The sequence below is a fragment of the Ipomoea nil genome, unplaced genomic scaffold, assembly GCF_001879475.1.
Source record: "Ipomoea nil cultivar Tokyo-kokei standard unplaced genomic scaffold, Asagao_1.1 scaffold2845, whole genome shotgun sequence".
NCBI classification, from domain to species: domain Eukaryota; kingdom Viridiplantae; phylum Streptophyta; class Magnoliopsida; order Solanales; family Convolvulaceae; genus Ipomoea; species Ipomoea nil.
In genome coordinates, this window is record NW_017619273.1 from 5,691,608 (window position 1) to 5,707,472 (window position 15,865).

The 15,865-nt window shown below is 32.2% G+C and overlaps 2 protein-coding genes across 2 annotated transcripts in view; one reads left to right on the plus strand and one right to left on the minus strand.

Moving 5' to 3' along the window:
- Positions 1 to 496: 496 nt before the first annotated feature.
- LOC109159758 (protein SIEVE ELEMENT OCCLUSION B-like) lies at positions 497 to 4,481 on the plus strand. Its single transcript, XM_019307873.1, has 8 exons — positions 497 to 692; positions 1,104 to 1,280; positions 1,534 to 1,943; positions 2,059 to 2,141; positions 2,264 to 2,418; positions 2,615 to 3,196; positions 3,510 to 3,617; positions 3,737 to 4,481. Exons 1-8 carry the CDS (start codon positions 564 to 566, stop codon positions 4,415 to 4,417), a joined length of 2,325 nt encoding a protein of 774 aa, XP_019163418.1. The 5' UTR covers positions 497 to 563; the 3' UTR covers positions 4,418 to 4,481.
- Positions 4,482 to 14,711: 10,230 nt separating this feature from the next.
- LOC109160119 (UPF0481 protein At3g47200-like) overlaps positions 14,712 to 15,865 on the minus strand; it is a gene marked incomplete at its 3' end in the record, with an annotated part of 50,044 nt that continues 48,890 nt past the window's right edge. The window contains exon 7 of the mRNA XM_019308286.1: positions 14,712 to 14,719. Within this exon, the coding sequence (XP_019163831.1) occupies positions 14,712 to 14,719 (8 nt within the window). The remainder of the gene's footprint in view (positions 14,720 to 15,865) is intronic.

Consider the following 15,865-nt stretch of genomic DNA (forward strand, 5'->3'; position numbering starts at 1 on the left):
TAAAAAATGAGCGGGGTCATTTTCATAAATATTACAAAGTTTTTTTCAACCGTTAGATCTACTATATCAATGATTTGGATTTGTCCACAAGTTGTTACCGACATATAGGTTCATATGAGAACCTATATTAACAAGTAAACATGAGCACCAATCCATTTATCTATATTAGTGGACGGTGGATGTCAATTATAACACAATGCACAAGACTTGTCACCGAGTTCTGGTTTGACTTTTTCCGTGCATCATGTTCTAAGCTGTTAGATAATGCAACATCAAGGATGTGCACACGTTTTTAAGTTCACACAATAAGGTAGGTTCGCACCTGAATATAAACTTAATATATATATATATATATATATATATATATATATATATATAGTTAAAGAAAAAAAATTATTCCACTTAATTGCTCGCAATTGAAGTAAAGTATTGTCCCTCTGCATCCTATATATGTAAGAGGTTAGCCACACAATTGACTCACAAAGCAGCCCCGTTTTCTCTGCTTTTTCCTGGCCTTAATTTATCTTGCTAATTGCTCTCTTTTCCCCTTATCTCTATCAAAGATGGCATCTTCAAGTATCAATGAAAGTATTATCTTGGAAGAAGTTATGACTACTCATGATCCGAACAGCAAAGATTTTAAAACAAATATTATCTTCAATTTTGTGAAGAACATTCTCTATTCTACCATGGTTTGTTTATTTACTATTTATTTACATTGATCTTAAACTTTGAATTTGATTGTGTATGAGTAAGTCCTAGTACATACGAAGTATTTATTAGAAGTTTTATGACATATATAGGTTTCATGTTTTATGGTATTCTAAGTATTTAAATCTTGATATATATATATATATATATATATATATATATATATATATATATATATAATTGCCATTAATAATAATTGCCCATAATATAGTTTCACTACAAATCATTAAAAAAAATAGACAACATTCCGTAGGATGATCTATATATGGATTTCATGTGTGATAACTTAGGTTTTAATGAGTTTGTTGTGTTTTCGTCTATATATTTCATTGGATGATATATGATTTGTTGTGTTTTCGTCTATATATTTCATTGGATGATATATGATTTAGATTAGAGATAGCATTGATGAAGATGAGGAGTCTGATAAGGAAGACTCTAATGGTGACAAGTTTGATAAGGAAGACTCTAATGATGGTAAAGAGTTTGAGTCCAATAACCACAAGGTGTTAGATGAGGAGTACACTGACATGGAACTTCCCAATCAATTAAAGCATATTTCCTTTGAGGTAATTCTTTAATTTGAGGGGAAAAATAAGAGACATTTGTTTTTCTTAAATTTTACAATTAAATTATAATCTCAATTATATATGTTATAATAGTTAACTTTATAAATGTACAATTATTCTCCACATACTATTATTTAATTAGAAAATTTTATAGCTAATGCCTAATTTTCATGATTCTTTGTAAAACAGAATCACGATTTTATGATGCGCAATAAGTACTTTAAGTAAATATTGCTTTAATTTATTCGATCAGATATTATTGAAGTCTTCATCATCAAGTGATGTGAATCCACACTCAATTGTTATTTATTTTCTAAGAATGTTGTCCACATATTCCTGGGAAGCCAAGCTTCTGATGATGCTGGCGGCTTTCTCCCTCAACTTTGGAGAATTTAACCTTGTTCAGGGTCACAAGAGATTGGCCGGCAAATTGACAATTCTTAAGGAAAATGAAAGTCTACAAGTTGTGCCTTCGCATATGCAGAAAATGGTTACTCATTTTGTCAAATCAATCTTACATCTTACTGAGTGGATTGTCGAGCTTACACAATCATCCTCTTATAATTCAGCACCAATCATACCTATTGCATGTTATTGGATATTCACGAATATCCTTGCTTATGCATCCTATTTCACTTGCCTTCCAACGACAGTGGATTCAAAGTAAGATTATTTAATTGATCTCTTATTGTATGCTATATGTTAATAATTTAAATATATAAATCATTACAAGTATTATTTAATTTCCCTAAAATATCAATTATATTGATTGTTGTAGGTGGCTTATCGTTGAAGGAACACAACTTTCTGATTTAACTGGAAAAATAAAAAATATAATCTCCGATTGTCGTCCAATACTTGGTTAGTTCTAATTAAATATAATTCAAGTGTATGCGATATGATTTATTACTTGAATTGCAACATGATTAGATTAAAGTAATATAATATGATTAATGGTTTTAATTGATGATATATGCATGCAGAGAAGAAGAGAGAAGAGGATTGTTACAAAGCATTGTGTTATGCATTCTCTTATGATGAGAATCCGATCCCTTCCACTAATAATTTGGATGTTCTCAAATTATTATTCAATGGTGGCAAAAAGGAACTGATATATGATTTCTACCATGAAAAAGTGGTATGAACTTAATTAGGTTTAAAATTAAACAATATAATTAATAATTATTTAATTTTAATTGATTGCTAATTAATAAGCTAAGTACATACTGCTTTAGTTTTTATTTCTCCAGTTTGCTTATTGATTATATTAAAGACAATTATAAAATAATTTAATTTTTATATATAAAATAAAATGCCTGCCCTCTAAATTGCAAGTAGGACGCCATTTGTTGAAGAACAAGAGCTTGCTATTATTAATATCGTCAAGCCTTGACATTGACAGTTATTTGTTAAATCTATTTGAAATGTTCCAATGGAGAACTAAATTACGTGTGCTCTGGATTCCGATATTGGATTATCCTGCATCATGGGGAGCTACTAAAAATATGGAAAATCAGTATAGAGATTTAGCGAGTAGAGGAGAATTACTAGCCGTGGAAAATGTAGAGGAATCAGTAACACCGGGATTTATAAGATTTGTTAAAGAGAAATTATTGTTCCAAATAGGGGGTGAGCCTATCATTGTTTCGTTGGACCAGCATGGAAGGATTGTTCACCATAACGCAATGCACATGATATTGATGAGAGCTTTTGATATTCAAAAAGGGATAAGAACTGGAGTTGAGATTGGAGATAGTATAATTCCTTTTTTGTTACAGAATGTGTTGAATGATAGGACGTTGGCAATCAGGAGTTTGGTGTCTGATATTGATGAGAAGTTAGAAGAAATCGCTGGTAACATGGAAAGAGTAATGATTGAGGGGTTAGATGAGATGCAGGAGCAAATAAAAAATCCGGTACGTATGGTATATACACTACTGGAAATTATGAAATTTTCAAGAAAGTGATCTTAAATCAAGTCGAAAGCCTTGTTCCGACCACTTTGAGTATCCGGAAAAACCTTTGTTGCTATTTCCGACCACTTTTTGGTTTCAACTTCATTTAAGATCACTTTCAGGTGGTCGGAAATTCCATAATTTCCAGTAGTGATATATTTATTTTAATTTAATATATATTTAGAATTTTGAATTGGTAGCATTTAATTTAATTTAATTAGCAGCTTAATTATATTATATATATTATATTGTTTGTTTGGCCTGGCCTGGGTAGGTTCACCGCAACATTTACACAATTGAAAAGGAAAAAGATTTATGGAAGATAGAAACTTGGTGCACTCAGCTTTTGTTAGGTGTGGCTGCTGAAACAATTACCCAATGGGTACGTCCAATTTCATCATCGTTATTATTATTATATTTTTGCTTCATTTATTTATTTTATAAGATCGAGCGAACAATAATATAATTTTAGAGCACTAATAACTTATTTTAATTGTTTAGGTCGATGAGAATAAGTGCATTTTTTTTATTGGAGGGAATGACTTAAAATGGGTTGAAGCATTCATTTCAAAGGTAAAGGCAGTAGTTTCTTTAAACCCACAACTGACAACTATGACATGTTACATTGGTAGCAATGTGAAAGTTGCGTCAGTGAATGTTCGAGAAAAACTTTGTGATGAAGGACCGGATGGAGCTTTTGAGTCATGGTTTATCTGGGCACGTCTTCGAAGCACATTCTTATCAAGGATAAAATTTTTGGATCAAACCTATTGTGATGGAGAAGATGATGAAATTGTGGAAGGATTGAAAAAGATACTAGCCTATGAAGCTAAAGATTTAGCAGTTGATGGATGGGCTATGCTATGCAAAGGGAACAAGATAGTTGTATGTGATCTAGGAGATAAAATGTTGACAGTCATGAATGAATATGAGAAATGGAAGGAGAATGTAATAGCCAAAGGTTTTGATCAAGCGTTCAAAGATCACCATGAGATGCTTAGCCGTTCTATTTATGCTTCAAAACATCATCCTTGTTGTGCTCTTGACTACCCCTGTAATTTTGACAAGGTTTCAGAGATTAAAAAGTGTCCCCAGTGTTGTCACAATATGCAAAAATTTGTCACTTTTAGGTGCCACCATGGCATAGTTGATGATAGGGATTTTGAGGATTATTTCAATTAGGTATGTATATGAAAGTAATTAACGTTGTACATTCAATTCAATTTCTTAAAATATGTTATGTTGACTTACTTTGTTTGGTTTCAGTTACATAATATTTAAGGTTTCTAATTAACTAACAATTAATATAAGTAGAGAGGAAGAATAACAATGAAGTGTAAGAGATTCATCTCATTCTTACTTGTTACTAAAATGTTGACTTGAAGTTAGGTGGTCTATCACTTGAGCTAGTCCATGGGCTCCTCACGTCCTACTTTAATTTGGTCTAACAGTTGCATCATATCAAATCTTTTTGAGCAGCTTGAATTATATTGCACTGAGATCATATCAATAAGCTAGCTAGCCCACCATATGGTTTTTAAAATATATATGTGAAAGATGACATTTGTCATACAATTGGAGCAAATAAATTTGATTATTCAACTACTTTATTCTTATTCCTCAGTTGAGGAAGACGATTGGTCGCCTTCTTTCTGGAGAAGATGGTGACCAAGCGTCGCCTCTTCCACCAAGGAGAAGGCGCCTGGTGGAAGAGGCGACACTTGGTCACCATCTTCTCCAGGAAGAGTTGCCTTCATCAACTGAGAAGAAGGCGACGCTAGTTACCTTCTTCGATTGAGGAAGAAGGCGACCGGCGACCCAAAATTGGTCGTCGACTGCCAATTTAATCATCTGAAGTTTAATTACCCGGTATTAAACTAGTTAGCTTATCAGTCAATTTTGACTTATTTGACAACTATTAATATTTGACTTGGTTAAACATTAAATATAAGTGTTTGATTAATTAACTTTTAGTACCAGTTTATTATTGCTCCAAAATTATAATATATTATCATTTTAATCAATATTATTTTAATAAAAATATTCTAGAAAATAAAATTTAATTTTCAATCCTAAATATTTTAGCAGGAATACTTCCAAAATAAATTGTTTTACTTTGAAATATTAATAACTTATTTTATAGTCCATAATTTTACTATCCAAAATCAAACTAAGACTAGCCTACCAAAATCATTTTATAACTATTATAAGTCCTAAGCCCAAATGATTTATATTCCTAAGTTCAATGATTTTTATTTATGAGCCCAATAACCCAACTATTCTAAGCCCAACTTTTTTTGTCCAATCTATATATATATATATATATATATATATATATATATATATATATATATATATATATATATATATATATATATATGGAAATGACTATTGAAAACGATTATGTTTTGAAATGATTATTTGATAATAAAATTCTATAATTAATTCGGTGTATGTACTTTTGGAAAAATGATTTTAAATCCTTATTTTGAGAAATCTTTTGCTTTGGTGTAAGTTACATTTGTAGAGTCTCCCTCTCTTATTATTATTATTATTTTTTTTTAAAATCTCTTATTTGGTCAAGCATTGGCTTAATTAAAGTATTCTGAAAACTCTTTTAAAAATGTTCCTTCTAAGCCTTTGGCTAAATGTTTTTGAAAGTGTAGCTTATTCAAGTGTCAAAACCTATTGTCAAAGTATATCTATTTTCTAATTAAACTAAAAAAGTATTTATTTTACGGGGCAGAGTAGACCTTACTTAGCACTTTATGCTAATGTTGTTGTTTTGTGTTTCAGGCTAGAGTAAGGGGCTAGCTTTGAGAGCACGCTGTAGATGTATAGCACCTTGTGGATTTGTAGTGGTTGTAATAGATTGGTACCTTTGGATTCTATAGTATTGTAGATTTGTAGATAGTTTGATAGAACCTTTGTTAGCCTGTGTCGCCCTGTGCTGTGCGTTTGGGCCGAATTTTATCTTTTAAATAAATAAAAGCTCTTTTTATTAAATATTCTGGTTTTAGATTTGGGGGTGTTACAAAAAGGTTAAAATTCAAAAAACTGCTCAAAACTGTTGTAAATATTTATATTTATGGCCATTAAACTTTTTAGACCTTTCAATTTCTTATCCTTTAATCATGTATTGATGTTGTGTACTTGAAAGGTTGTATATGATCACTATATAAGTGAGTGATGGTGAATGAAAGAACACACTTACATTATTGTTATGCTATAGCTTGGTGTTATTCTTCTCCTTCCTTTGCCCCCTCTATGCACCTACAAACACACATACATATACATACGCAATTCCGGGTGTATAACCGTGCAAGCATCACGCGAGAACCAACGAGCAAATAGGCCAAAACTTAACACGTTATCAAGCACGCTCTTCGGTGAACGGCATTGGTTAATTAGTAACGAACAACCACTGTTCGAGAAGTAACCCCGAAGATCTTACAACATTGCAAAGTTGTTGTTCGCACAATGGAGCATGAACCAACATTGTGCTTGGTGGATAGTGCAACCAAGCATACTATCCTAATGGATATGAGGTTTTTTCGTATCTTAAACAAATCAAGTAGTAATATCACTACCATTTCTAATGATTAGGTACTAATTGTGGGCTCTGGAAGAGCATCCATTATCCTCCCTAAGGGTAAAAAGCTACTAATTGAAAATGCTTTGTTGTACCCACAATCTAAACGAACTTTGCTGAGTTTCAAGGATATTCGTTCAAATGGTTTCCATATTGAAACCAAGACTAAGAACAAAGAGGAGTTCTTGATCATGACTCAGTTGATCACTGGTCAAAAGCGGGAGGTTGAGGAACTTGCCTCTTTATCCTCTGGGTTATATTATACCTATATACAACCCAATGATTCATTTGTGGCACTAACCATGAAACTCAAAAATCCACATTCTTTTCAAATGTGGCATGATCGTCTGGGTCATCCTGGGCAGAATATGATGTGTCGGATCATATCTAATTCTGCTGGACATAACCTGTCGAGATCCCAGGTACTTTCGCCAAATATGTTTACATGTGTGGCTAGTGCGAAAGGTAAATACATTGTACGCCCGTCGCGTACTAAGGTTGGACAAGAATCGCCTATATTTCTGCAGAGATTGCAGTGCGACATTTGTGGACCTATTAATCCACCTTCTGGACCATTTAGATATTTTATGGTCCTTATTGATGCTTCCACTCGTTGGACTCATGTTAGTCTATTGTCCACGAGGAACAAAGCTTTCGCTAAATTTGTTGCGAAAATTATTGTGTTGAATGCCCAATTCCCAGATTATCCCATTAAATCAATAAGAATAGATAATGCTGGAGAATTCACATCAACGGCTTTCAATGATTATTGTATGGCCTTGGGCATCAAAGTGGAGCATCTTGTACCTTATGTCCATACTCAGAATGGCTTGGCTGAGTCTCTGATTAAGCGTATTAAATTAATCGCTAGACCATTACTGCAGAAGTCTGGTTTACCAGTCTCATGTTGGGGACACGCAGTATTACATGCTGCAGCTTTAATTCAAATCCGACCTAGTGCATATCATGATTATTCCCCTTTGCAACTACTACGTGGTGTAGAATCTAACATTTCCCATCTGCGTGTATTTGGGTGTGCAGTCTATGCCCCATACCACCTACAAATCGTACCTCCATGGGCCTGCAGCGAAAACTAGGTATATATGTTGGTTATGAATCTCCTTCCATCATTAAATACCTAGAGCCCATGACAGGAGATCAGTTTACCGCGAGGTACGCTGACTGCATTTTTGATGAAGATCATTTCCCGGTATTAGGGGGAGATAAAAGACCTTATTTAACGAAATGCCGAGAAATCTCATGGGATGAAAATGATCTCCAGTATCTAGACCCACGTACTAGTCAAACTGAACTAGAATTTCAGAAAATTATTAATTTGCAAAATTTAGCAAATAACCTACCAGATGCTTTTACTGATAACAGAGGAGTGACTAGGTCCCATATCCCTGCTGTGAATGCTCCTTCGAGAGTTGAAGTCCCCGTGGGACCAAGTATGCACACTGACACTCCCCATCGCCAAAAGCGCGGGAGACCACTTGGTGCAAAAGATTTAAATCCACGGAAGACGAGAATTGGTAAAATATCTCAGTCACTCCAGAAAAATGTTAACCGTCCCGAAGACGGAGAACCCAGTGAACCTGCACGTGCTCTAAATAATACGAACACTGGGATGCGAAACATCCAGATCAAAATATTTTGGGAAATGACGATGATTTGGTTGACGGCCATAAATTTTGTTGATACAGGAGAAACATATAATAGAGATTTAATAGTCGTCGACGACACTTTTGCCTATGCAGTTGCCTGTAATATTCCACAAAATAATCTGGATCCAGAACCAAAGTTAATAACCGAGTGCCGAAAGCGCTCTGACTGGTTGAAGTGGAAACAGGCAATTGAGGCAGAGCTCAACTCGCTTAATCAAAGGAAAGTTTTTGGTCCCACCGTACTTACCCCAAAAGATGTGATCCCAGTAGGATCCAGGTGGGTATTCGTACGGAAGAGGAATGAAAGCAATGAGGTGGTTAGATATAAAGCAAGATTGGTAGCTCAGGGTTCACGCAGAGACCCGGAATTGATTTTGATCAAACATACTCTCCTGTTATTGATGGCATCTCATTCCGATATTTAATATCATTGACAGTAAGTATGAAATTAGATATGCAGTTGATGGATGTAGTGACAGCTTACCTTTATGGGTCACTAGATGCTGATATATACATGAAAATACCCGAGGGTATTCAAAATTCCAATATGAGGGATAAAGATCGAAACATGTATAGCATCAAACTTCAAAGGTAATTATATGGCTTGAAGCAATCTGGTAGAATGTGGTATAACCATTTGAGTGAACTCCTCCTAAAGAAGGGATATGTTAAAAATGATATTTGCCCTTGTATATTCATTAAGAAGTCATCTAATGGCTTCTGCATTATATCTGTCTATGTCGATGACATGAACATTATTGGGACAAAGGAAGACCTTATAGAAGCATGTTCATGCTTAAAAGCAGAATTCGAAATGAAATACTTGGATGGGAAAAACCAAGTTCTGCCTCGGCCTGCAGATCGAGCATCTTCCAAATGGAATTTTCATTCACCGAGCCAACTACATTAATAAATTATTGGAGAAATTCTATATGGATAAATCTCATCCCCTTAGCACCCCAATGGTGGTCCGGTCCCTTGAAGCGGAAAAGGACCCATTTAGACCTAAGGAGGATAATGAGGAGGTTCTAGGACCTGAAGTTCCTTACCTAAGTGCTATTGGAGCCTTGCTTTACCTGACTAATTGCACAAGGCCTGATATTGCATTTTCAGTGAATTTACTTGCTAGATTTAGTGCCTCTCCAACCAGAAGACATTGGAGTGGAATAAAGCATATTTTTAGATATCTCCAAGGGACAAAAGACCTTGGTTTTTATTTTGAAAACAACAAGGACATTACTTTGACAGGGTATTCAGACGCTGGTTATATGTCTGACCCTCATACTGCTAAATCGCAAACTGGTTATGTTTTTCTTTGTGGAGGTACAGCTATATCTTGGAGGTCCATTAAACAGACCTTAGTTGCTACCTCATCTAATCACTCGGAGATAATTGCTTTATATGAAATCGCACGCGAATGCGTATGGTTGAGATCACTAATACAGCATATCCATCGCTCATGCGGAACAATGAGCAATGTTGATTCCCCGACAATCCTATATGAGGACAATGCAGGATGTGTTGCACAAATGAGTAATGGGTACGTTAAAGGAGGTCTTACTAAACATATCGCTCTTAAATTCTTTTACCCACATAAACTCCAGAAGAGTGGTGAAATACTCATTGAAAAGGTTCGCTCTAGTGAAAATCTGGCAGATCTGTTCACTAAGTCCCTGCCTACATCCACTTTTGAGAAGTATGTTTATAAAATTGGGATGCGGATGCTAGGAAGACTGTTATCTTCAGGGGGAGCGATAAACTCGGTCTAGAAGACTTTTAAATCTTGAAGATGGTGCCTGGAAGGCTTATGGTTGTACTCTTTTTCCCTTGGCTAAGTTTTTTTCCCACTGGGTTTTCTTAGGCTAAGGTTTTTAACGAGGCAACCGATGCAACACATGATTGATACTACATGTACTCTTTTCCTCGACTTGGTTTTTCCCACAGGGTTTTTCTAGCGAGGTTTTTAACGAGGCATGAGTATAATTATTTAATGGCCAAGGGAGAGTGTTGTAAATATTTATATTTATGGCCATTAAACTTTTTAGACCTTTCAATTCCTTATCCTTTAATCATGTATTGATGTTGTGTACTTGAAAGGTTGTATATGATCACTATATAAGTGAGTGAAGGTGAATGAAAGAACACACTTACATGATTGTTATGCTATAGCTTGGTGTTATTCTTCTCCTTCCTTTTCCCCCTTTATGCACCTACAAACACACATACATATACATACGCAATTCGGGGTGTATAACCGTGCAAGCATCACGCGAGAACCAACGAGCGAATATGCCAAAACTTAACAAAAACAACTTTTTCGATCACCTTTTTGAGAAAGTCATTTTGCATGTGTAATCAGATATCAACTAATAGCTAATTTACCAAACATTTTTCTACAATCAGCTAATGTTATCGACTACTCAACCATACTAACCTAATCAGCTAACAGCTAACCGCTATTTACCAAACATCCCCATAATATACACATTTTTTTGGTATATTTGAGATAATATACAAGTTATCGCTATAGATAAATACACAATACATCTAACGATACTGATAATTTAAATCGCATGAGAAAATATAAAAAGAAAAAAATTAATTTAAAAATTTAAAAATGTAAAAGTTATTTCATCAATACATTAATTTTAATCTTATTTAAAACCATAATAATATTGACTACATTAAATATCAATAGAAAGAAAAATAAACACAAGTATAGTCAACTAGTCGTGTAAGAAATGGAATACGAATCATATTGAAAGCATGATACCATTTCAAAAAAAAAAAAAAAAAAAAAAAAAAAAAAAAAAAAAAAACTGGTCCTATTTTCAACTAAAATAAATGTAAATTGAGTCCTAAACCCATTTTAATTAAGTTAATTAGTTGAATGGATAACTATATTCAACAACTGACGACAAGTCAATATAGTCACCGATGCAAAAGGTCATGATATATTTTTAAAAAGTAACTATATTTTTATGAATTACTTTTTATAAAAAGAAATTGATTGAAGTTATTTATAATTCAATTTTTAATAATATTTATATTAATATTAAATAATATTCATCACATAATTAATGTGTTATGATTTTATTCTTTTAAAAGGCTAAACCTCAACTCGACCCGACTGGTAAATCAACTGAACATGAATTACAGAGGCTAGACTTTTGCTCACTGCGCACAAGGAACCCCCTAACTTTAAGAGGTAGCTCCCATACTGCCGCTGGTGAGACTCGACCCCGGGTTATTCTTCTAAACTATGATTTTATTGATCCATATTATGTCGTGATTTTAACATGGAAATTAGCACTTTTTCTTTTTGTAATAAATAACAATCAACTAATAACACTTCTTCTTTTTGCATGTGTGTGTGTATATATATATATATATATATATATATATATATATATATATATATATATATATATATGTGTTTAAGTTCCAGTGCGGTTGTGCGGGTGATTAATGTGCGTGAGTTTTGTACTTAATGTGCGTGAGGGGTTTGCTTAATGTGCGTGAGTGTATAGTGCTTAATGTGCGTGAGTTTTGTACTTAAGGTGCGTGAGTCTTGTGCCTAAGGTGCGTGAGTTGTGTGCTTAATGTGCGTGAGTGTGTACTTTGATGTGAGTTGTTGTTAAAACTTTAAAGTGCATGAGTTTTGTGTTTAAGTTGCGTGAGTCTTGTGTTTAAGGTGTGTGAGTCTTGTATTTAAGGTGCGTTAGTTTTGTACTTAATGTGCGTGAGAGTGTACTTAATGTGAGTTGTTGTTAAAACTTAAGATTCGTGTGTTTTTGTGCTTAAGGTGCGTGAGTTTTGTGCTTAAGGTGCGTGAGGGTTGTGCTTAAGATGCGTAAGTTTTGTGCATAAGATGCGTGAGTTTGTATTCTGAATGTATTTTGTTTTTGTGTTTAACGTGCGTTTGTTGTGTACTTAAAGTGCGCCAGTGTAATGTTTAATGTGAGTCCACCTGCACCACCGCACGGGAAGCACCACCTGCACAATAGTCATTTTGGAGGAACATTAGAAAATAGAAAGTATGACACATTTATGTAAGGTAGAAGTCATGAGGTAGAACTAGTCAGCTCTCAGAGTGAGGTTTTATTTAGTTTATTTTGATGTATAAAATAATGAAACCTGAAATTTTAAAATTTAATTCCCAATAGATTAATTAGTACTTAGTAGTAGCAAATCAGGGTGTTGAGGAAACTTGGTATAGGGCTGAGCTTTGCTATAAATAGAGCAAAAAATAGTCATTATTCTCACCACTCCATCTCCTAAAACAAATTCATATATACTATAAGAATTCTTGTCTTAAGCTGTTACGACATTTTCATGGCTTCCAAAACCTTGTCAGCTGTTCTTCTTCTCTTAATGATTCAATTCTGTAAGTCTATTCTCATTTATAAATTCTGTAAGAACTTTTTAAAATGATAGAAAGTTTTGATAATATTATTTTTAAATCAAGAAATTATGATTATAATTTACAGATTACTAAAATAATAAAATAAAATAAAACAAAGTTTTCCATCACAATTTTTGTATGATCATATTTTTGCAGCATATAATTATTCATAATTTTTTTAAAAATAATGTATACAATAATTATTACAGGTATTTCACCTGGGAGTGAAGCAGAAAAACACAAACTTTTCCCGCAAATTCCATGCAAAAGTAACTGGGATTGCCGTATAGACCCAGATTGCCACACCTGTAACTTTCGACGTGGCATATGTTGTTGGGCTGCTGATGATGAACCAGACTTTCAAACCCCAAGGAAGATTCTCCACTTTAATTAATACTGCCTAAATTTCATATATCCAAAAATTATAAATAATTTTTTAAAATAATGAACTCTAGAAATAAATAAATAAATAAATAAATCCAGATGACTTTCTGGTAAATTTTATAAATTCTATCGTTTTTTTTTTTTAATTTAAAAAACTTAAGGATTTTAAGCCTATTTCTAGTGAAATAAAAATTTTCTTTGTAACACAAATAGTATTTTACGGGTGTACTGTTGTTATTATTATTATTATTATTATTATTACAATAATCCATGATTATATGGCTACATTTTCCCCATAATCTTCACATATTGTATGTATCAAACTTGTTTGTCTAAAGATCATTGGAGATATCTATTGATTTAAAAAAAAACATATATTATTGTACCATATATAAACGAAAGGGTGACCGACGTAATAATTTTTCTCATTAAAACAATATTCATGGATCAAAATTGGTTCTAAAGCAATAGTCGTCGATGAAAATTGGTAGAAATTAAACATGTGGACCAAAATTGTCATTTTGCTAATACTCATGGGACCAAAATTATTTTTCATGCACTTAATATGAAACTTATATATATATATATATATATATATATATATATATATATATATATATATATATATATATATATATATATATATATATATATATATATATATATATATGAGAACTCATACTTAGGTGAGGACGTGAAGACTAATATTGTGCGTTCGTAATCCTTGGCCAAATTAGTTTCCTATTTTCTTGGATCATAACTGTTGCAATTTGAAGCCGTGATTTCTTTATCATTGATTGAGTATTCACCCATGCAAAGTGATCAGTGTTTTTTATTTTTTTTCCCTCGTTCTTTTGAGTATAATATTGCCTATATTTGGATGATCGTGTATATGTACAATTGCCTGGGTAGTGCGATTGTGCATTCGTGTTGGTTGTGCAACCTAGTGTTGTAAGTTGTGCACCGTAGGCTGGTGAGATATGCATTAGTGCACATAGTTCAGTGCATCGTAGGACATTGGGATTCCACTGTAGAATTTTTTTTGGTGGTGTTTGAATGCACAACTATAGAGTTATCAATGCACAACATTCAGTATAGAAATACACATTTTAATAAGATTGATTTACCCCTAAATTTATATTTTTAATATTTTAAAGGAATTTATTTTCTTAATTTGTGTGTTTTATTCCTTTTATCACACATATATGTTAATTACTTTATTTATTTATTTATAATTAATTATTTGTTTATTTAGATTCTAATTCTTATTTACTATGAAACAAATTAAAGAGACTATATTTACTAAAACTTATTACAATTACTAAGTATTTTATTCTAATTACAGTGTATTCTTTAAGATATTTTAATCTTCATTTATTTTAATTATAATATATTTCTTTTATTTATTTGTTGCATTATATGTGTTTGGTTCGAATGTTTGATTAATGGCACTTGATTTAATATATCTATTTACAATTCAATTTTATACTATTTAAATTAGTATTAATTATAAATAAAATTTATATGTTTAAAAGTTTTATTGAACATAGAAAATCATATTTATAAATTATTAAAATTTTAAAATCGAAAAATTCATTCATTCAACTAATAAATATTCAATATCACATGTAAAAATGGATTACAAAGCGTAATAATAAAGATTATTATACTAGTCATATCAATAAAAAAAAAAAAAGTTTTAAAGAAGAAGAAGACACCCAAGTACTAATCGTGGAAGAATTGAATATGAATCATGTTGAAAGCATGATACCAATTCAAAAAAAAAAAAAAAAAAAAAAAAAAAAAGAAGAGAGAGTTGAGTCCTGTTTTGAAATGAATTAAATTTAAATGTAGTAACTCACTTTGATTGAATTACGTAGAGAACTTAATTTTGAATTACTAAAAAATTTAATGGTAATTATTTGATGATGTATACTTGATAAATCTTGCGTAACTCTATTTTTTTGTTTAAAAAATATTTTCTAAAATATTATTACATATATGATATACCATCAATTTCATTCATATTTTATGATTCTTGTCATCCCGGTAACATATCATTAATGGTGGTAGTGATACGTTTTTCGTTTTTTTTTCTTCATCTAATTAGTAATAAACATGTTATAAGAGTACCTGTTTTAAAAGATGATATAGTTCTATTTTCGCTCCTAATAAATTAATAAATGCAATGTAAACCTCTCTTTATTATTTTTCTCTAATAAACGTTAGTTCGGGATAAGATCAAACTAACTATTAAAATGCAATTGAGTCATTGAACTTTAAAAAGTTTTAAATATACACTTCAACTTTGAAAAAAATGCCATCAAACTTGAATGCCAAACTCATATATTCATTTTATTCATGGTACATGTAAAACACCAACTCATCATCAAACCAACATTCTCTTGAAAAAGGGAAATTATGCACTTGAAAAATGAAACTGTGCATTCGAAGAGGGAAAATTATACACTCAAAGTTACAAATATAATCAAGAAATAGACATGAACTTCACTTGAGAGCGATTCCAGAAAATTTCGAGTAAAATCACACTTTCAATGCAACATAACACTGGATTTTTTAAT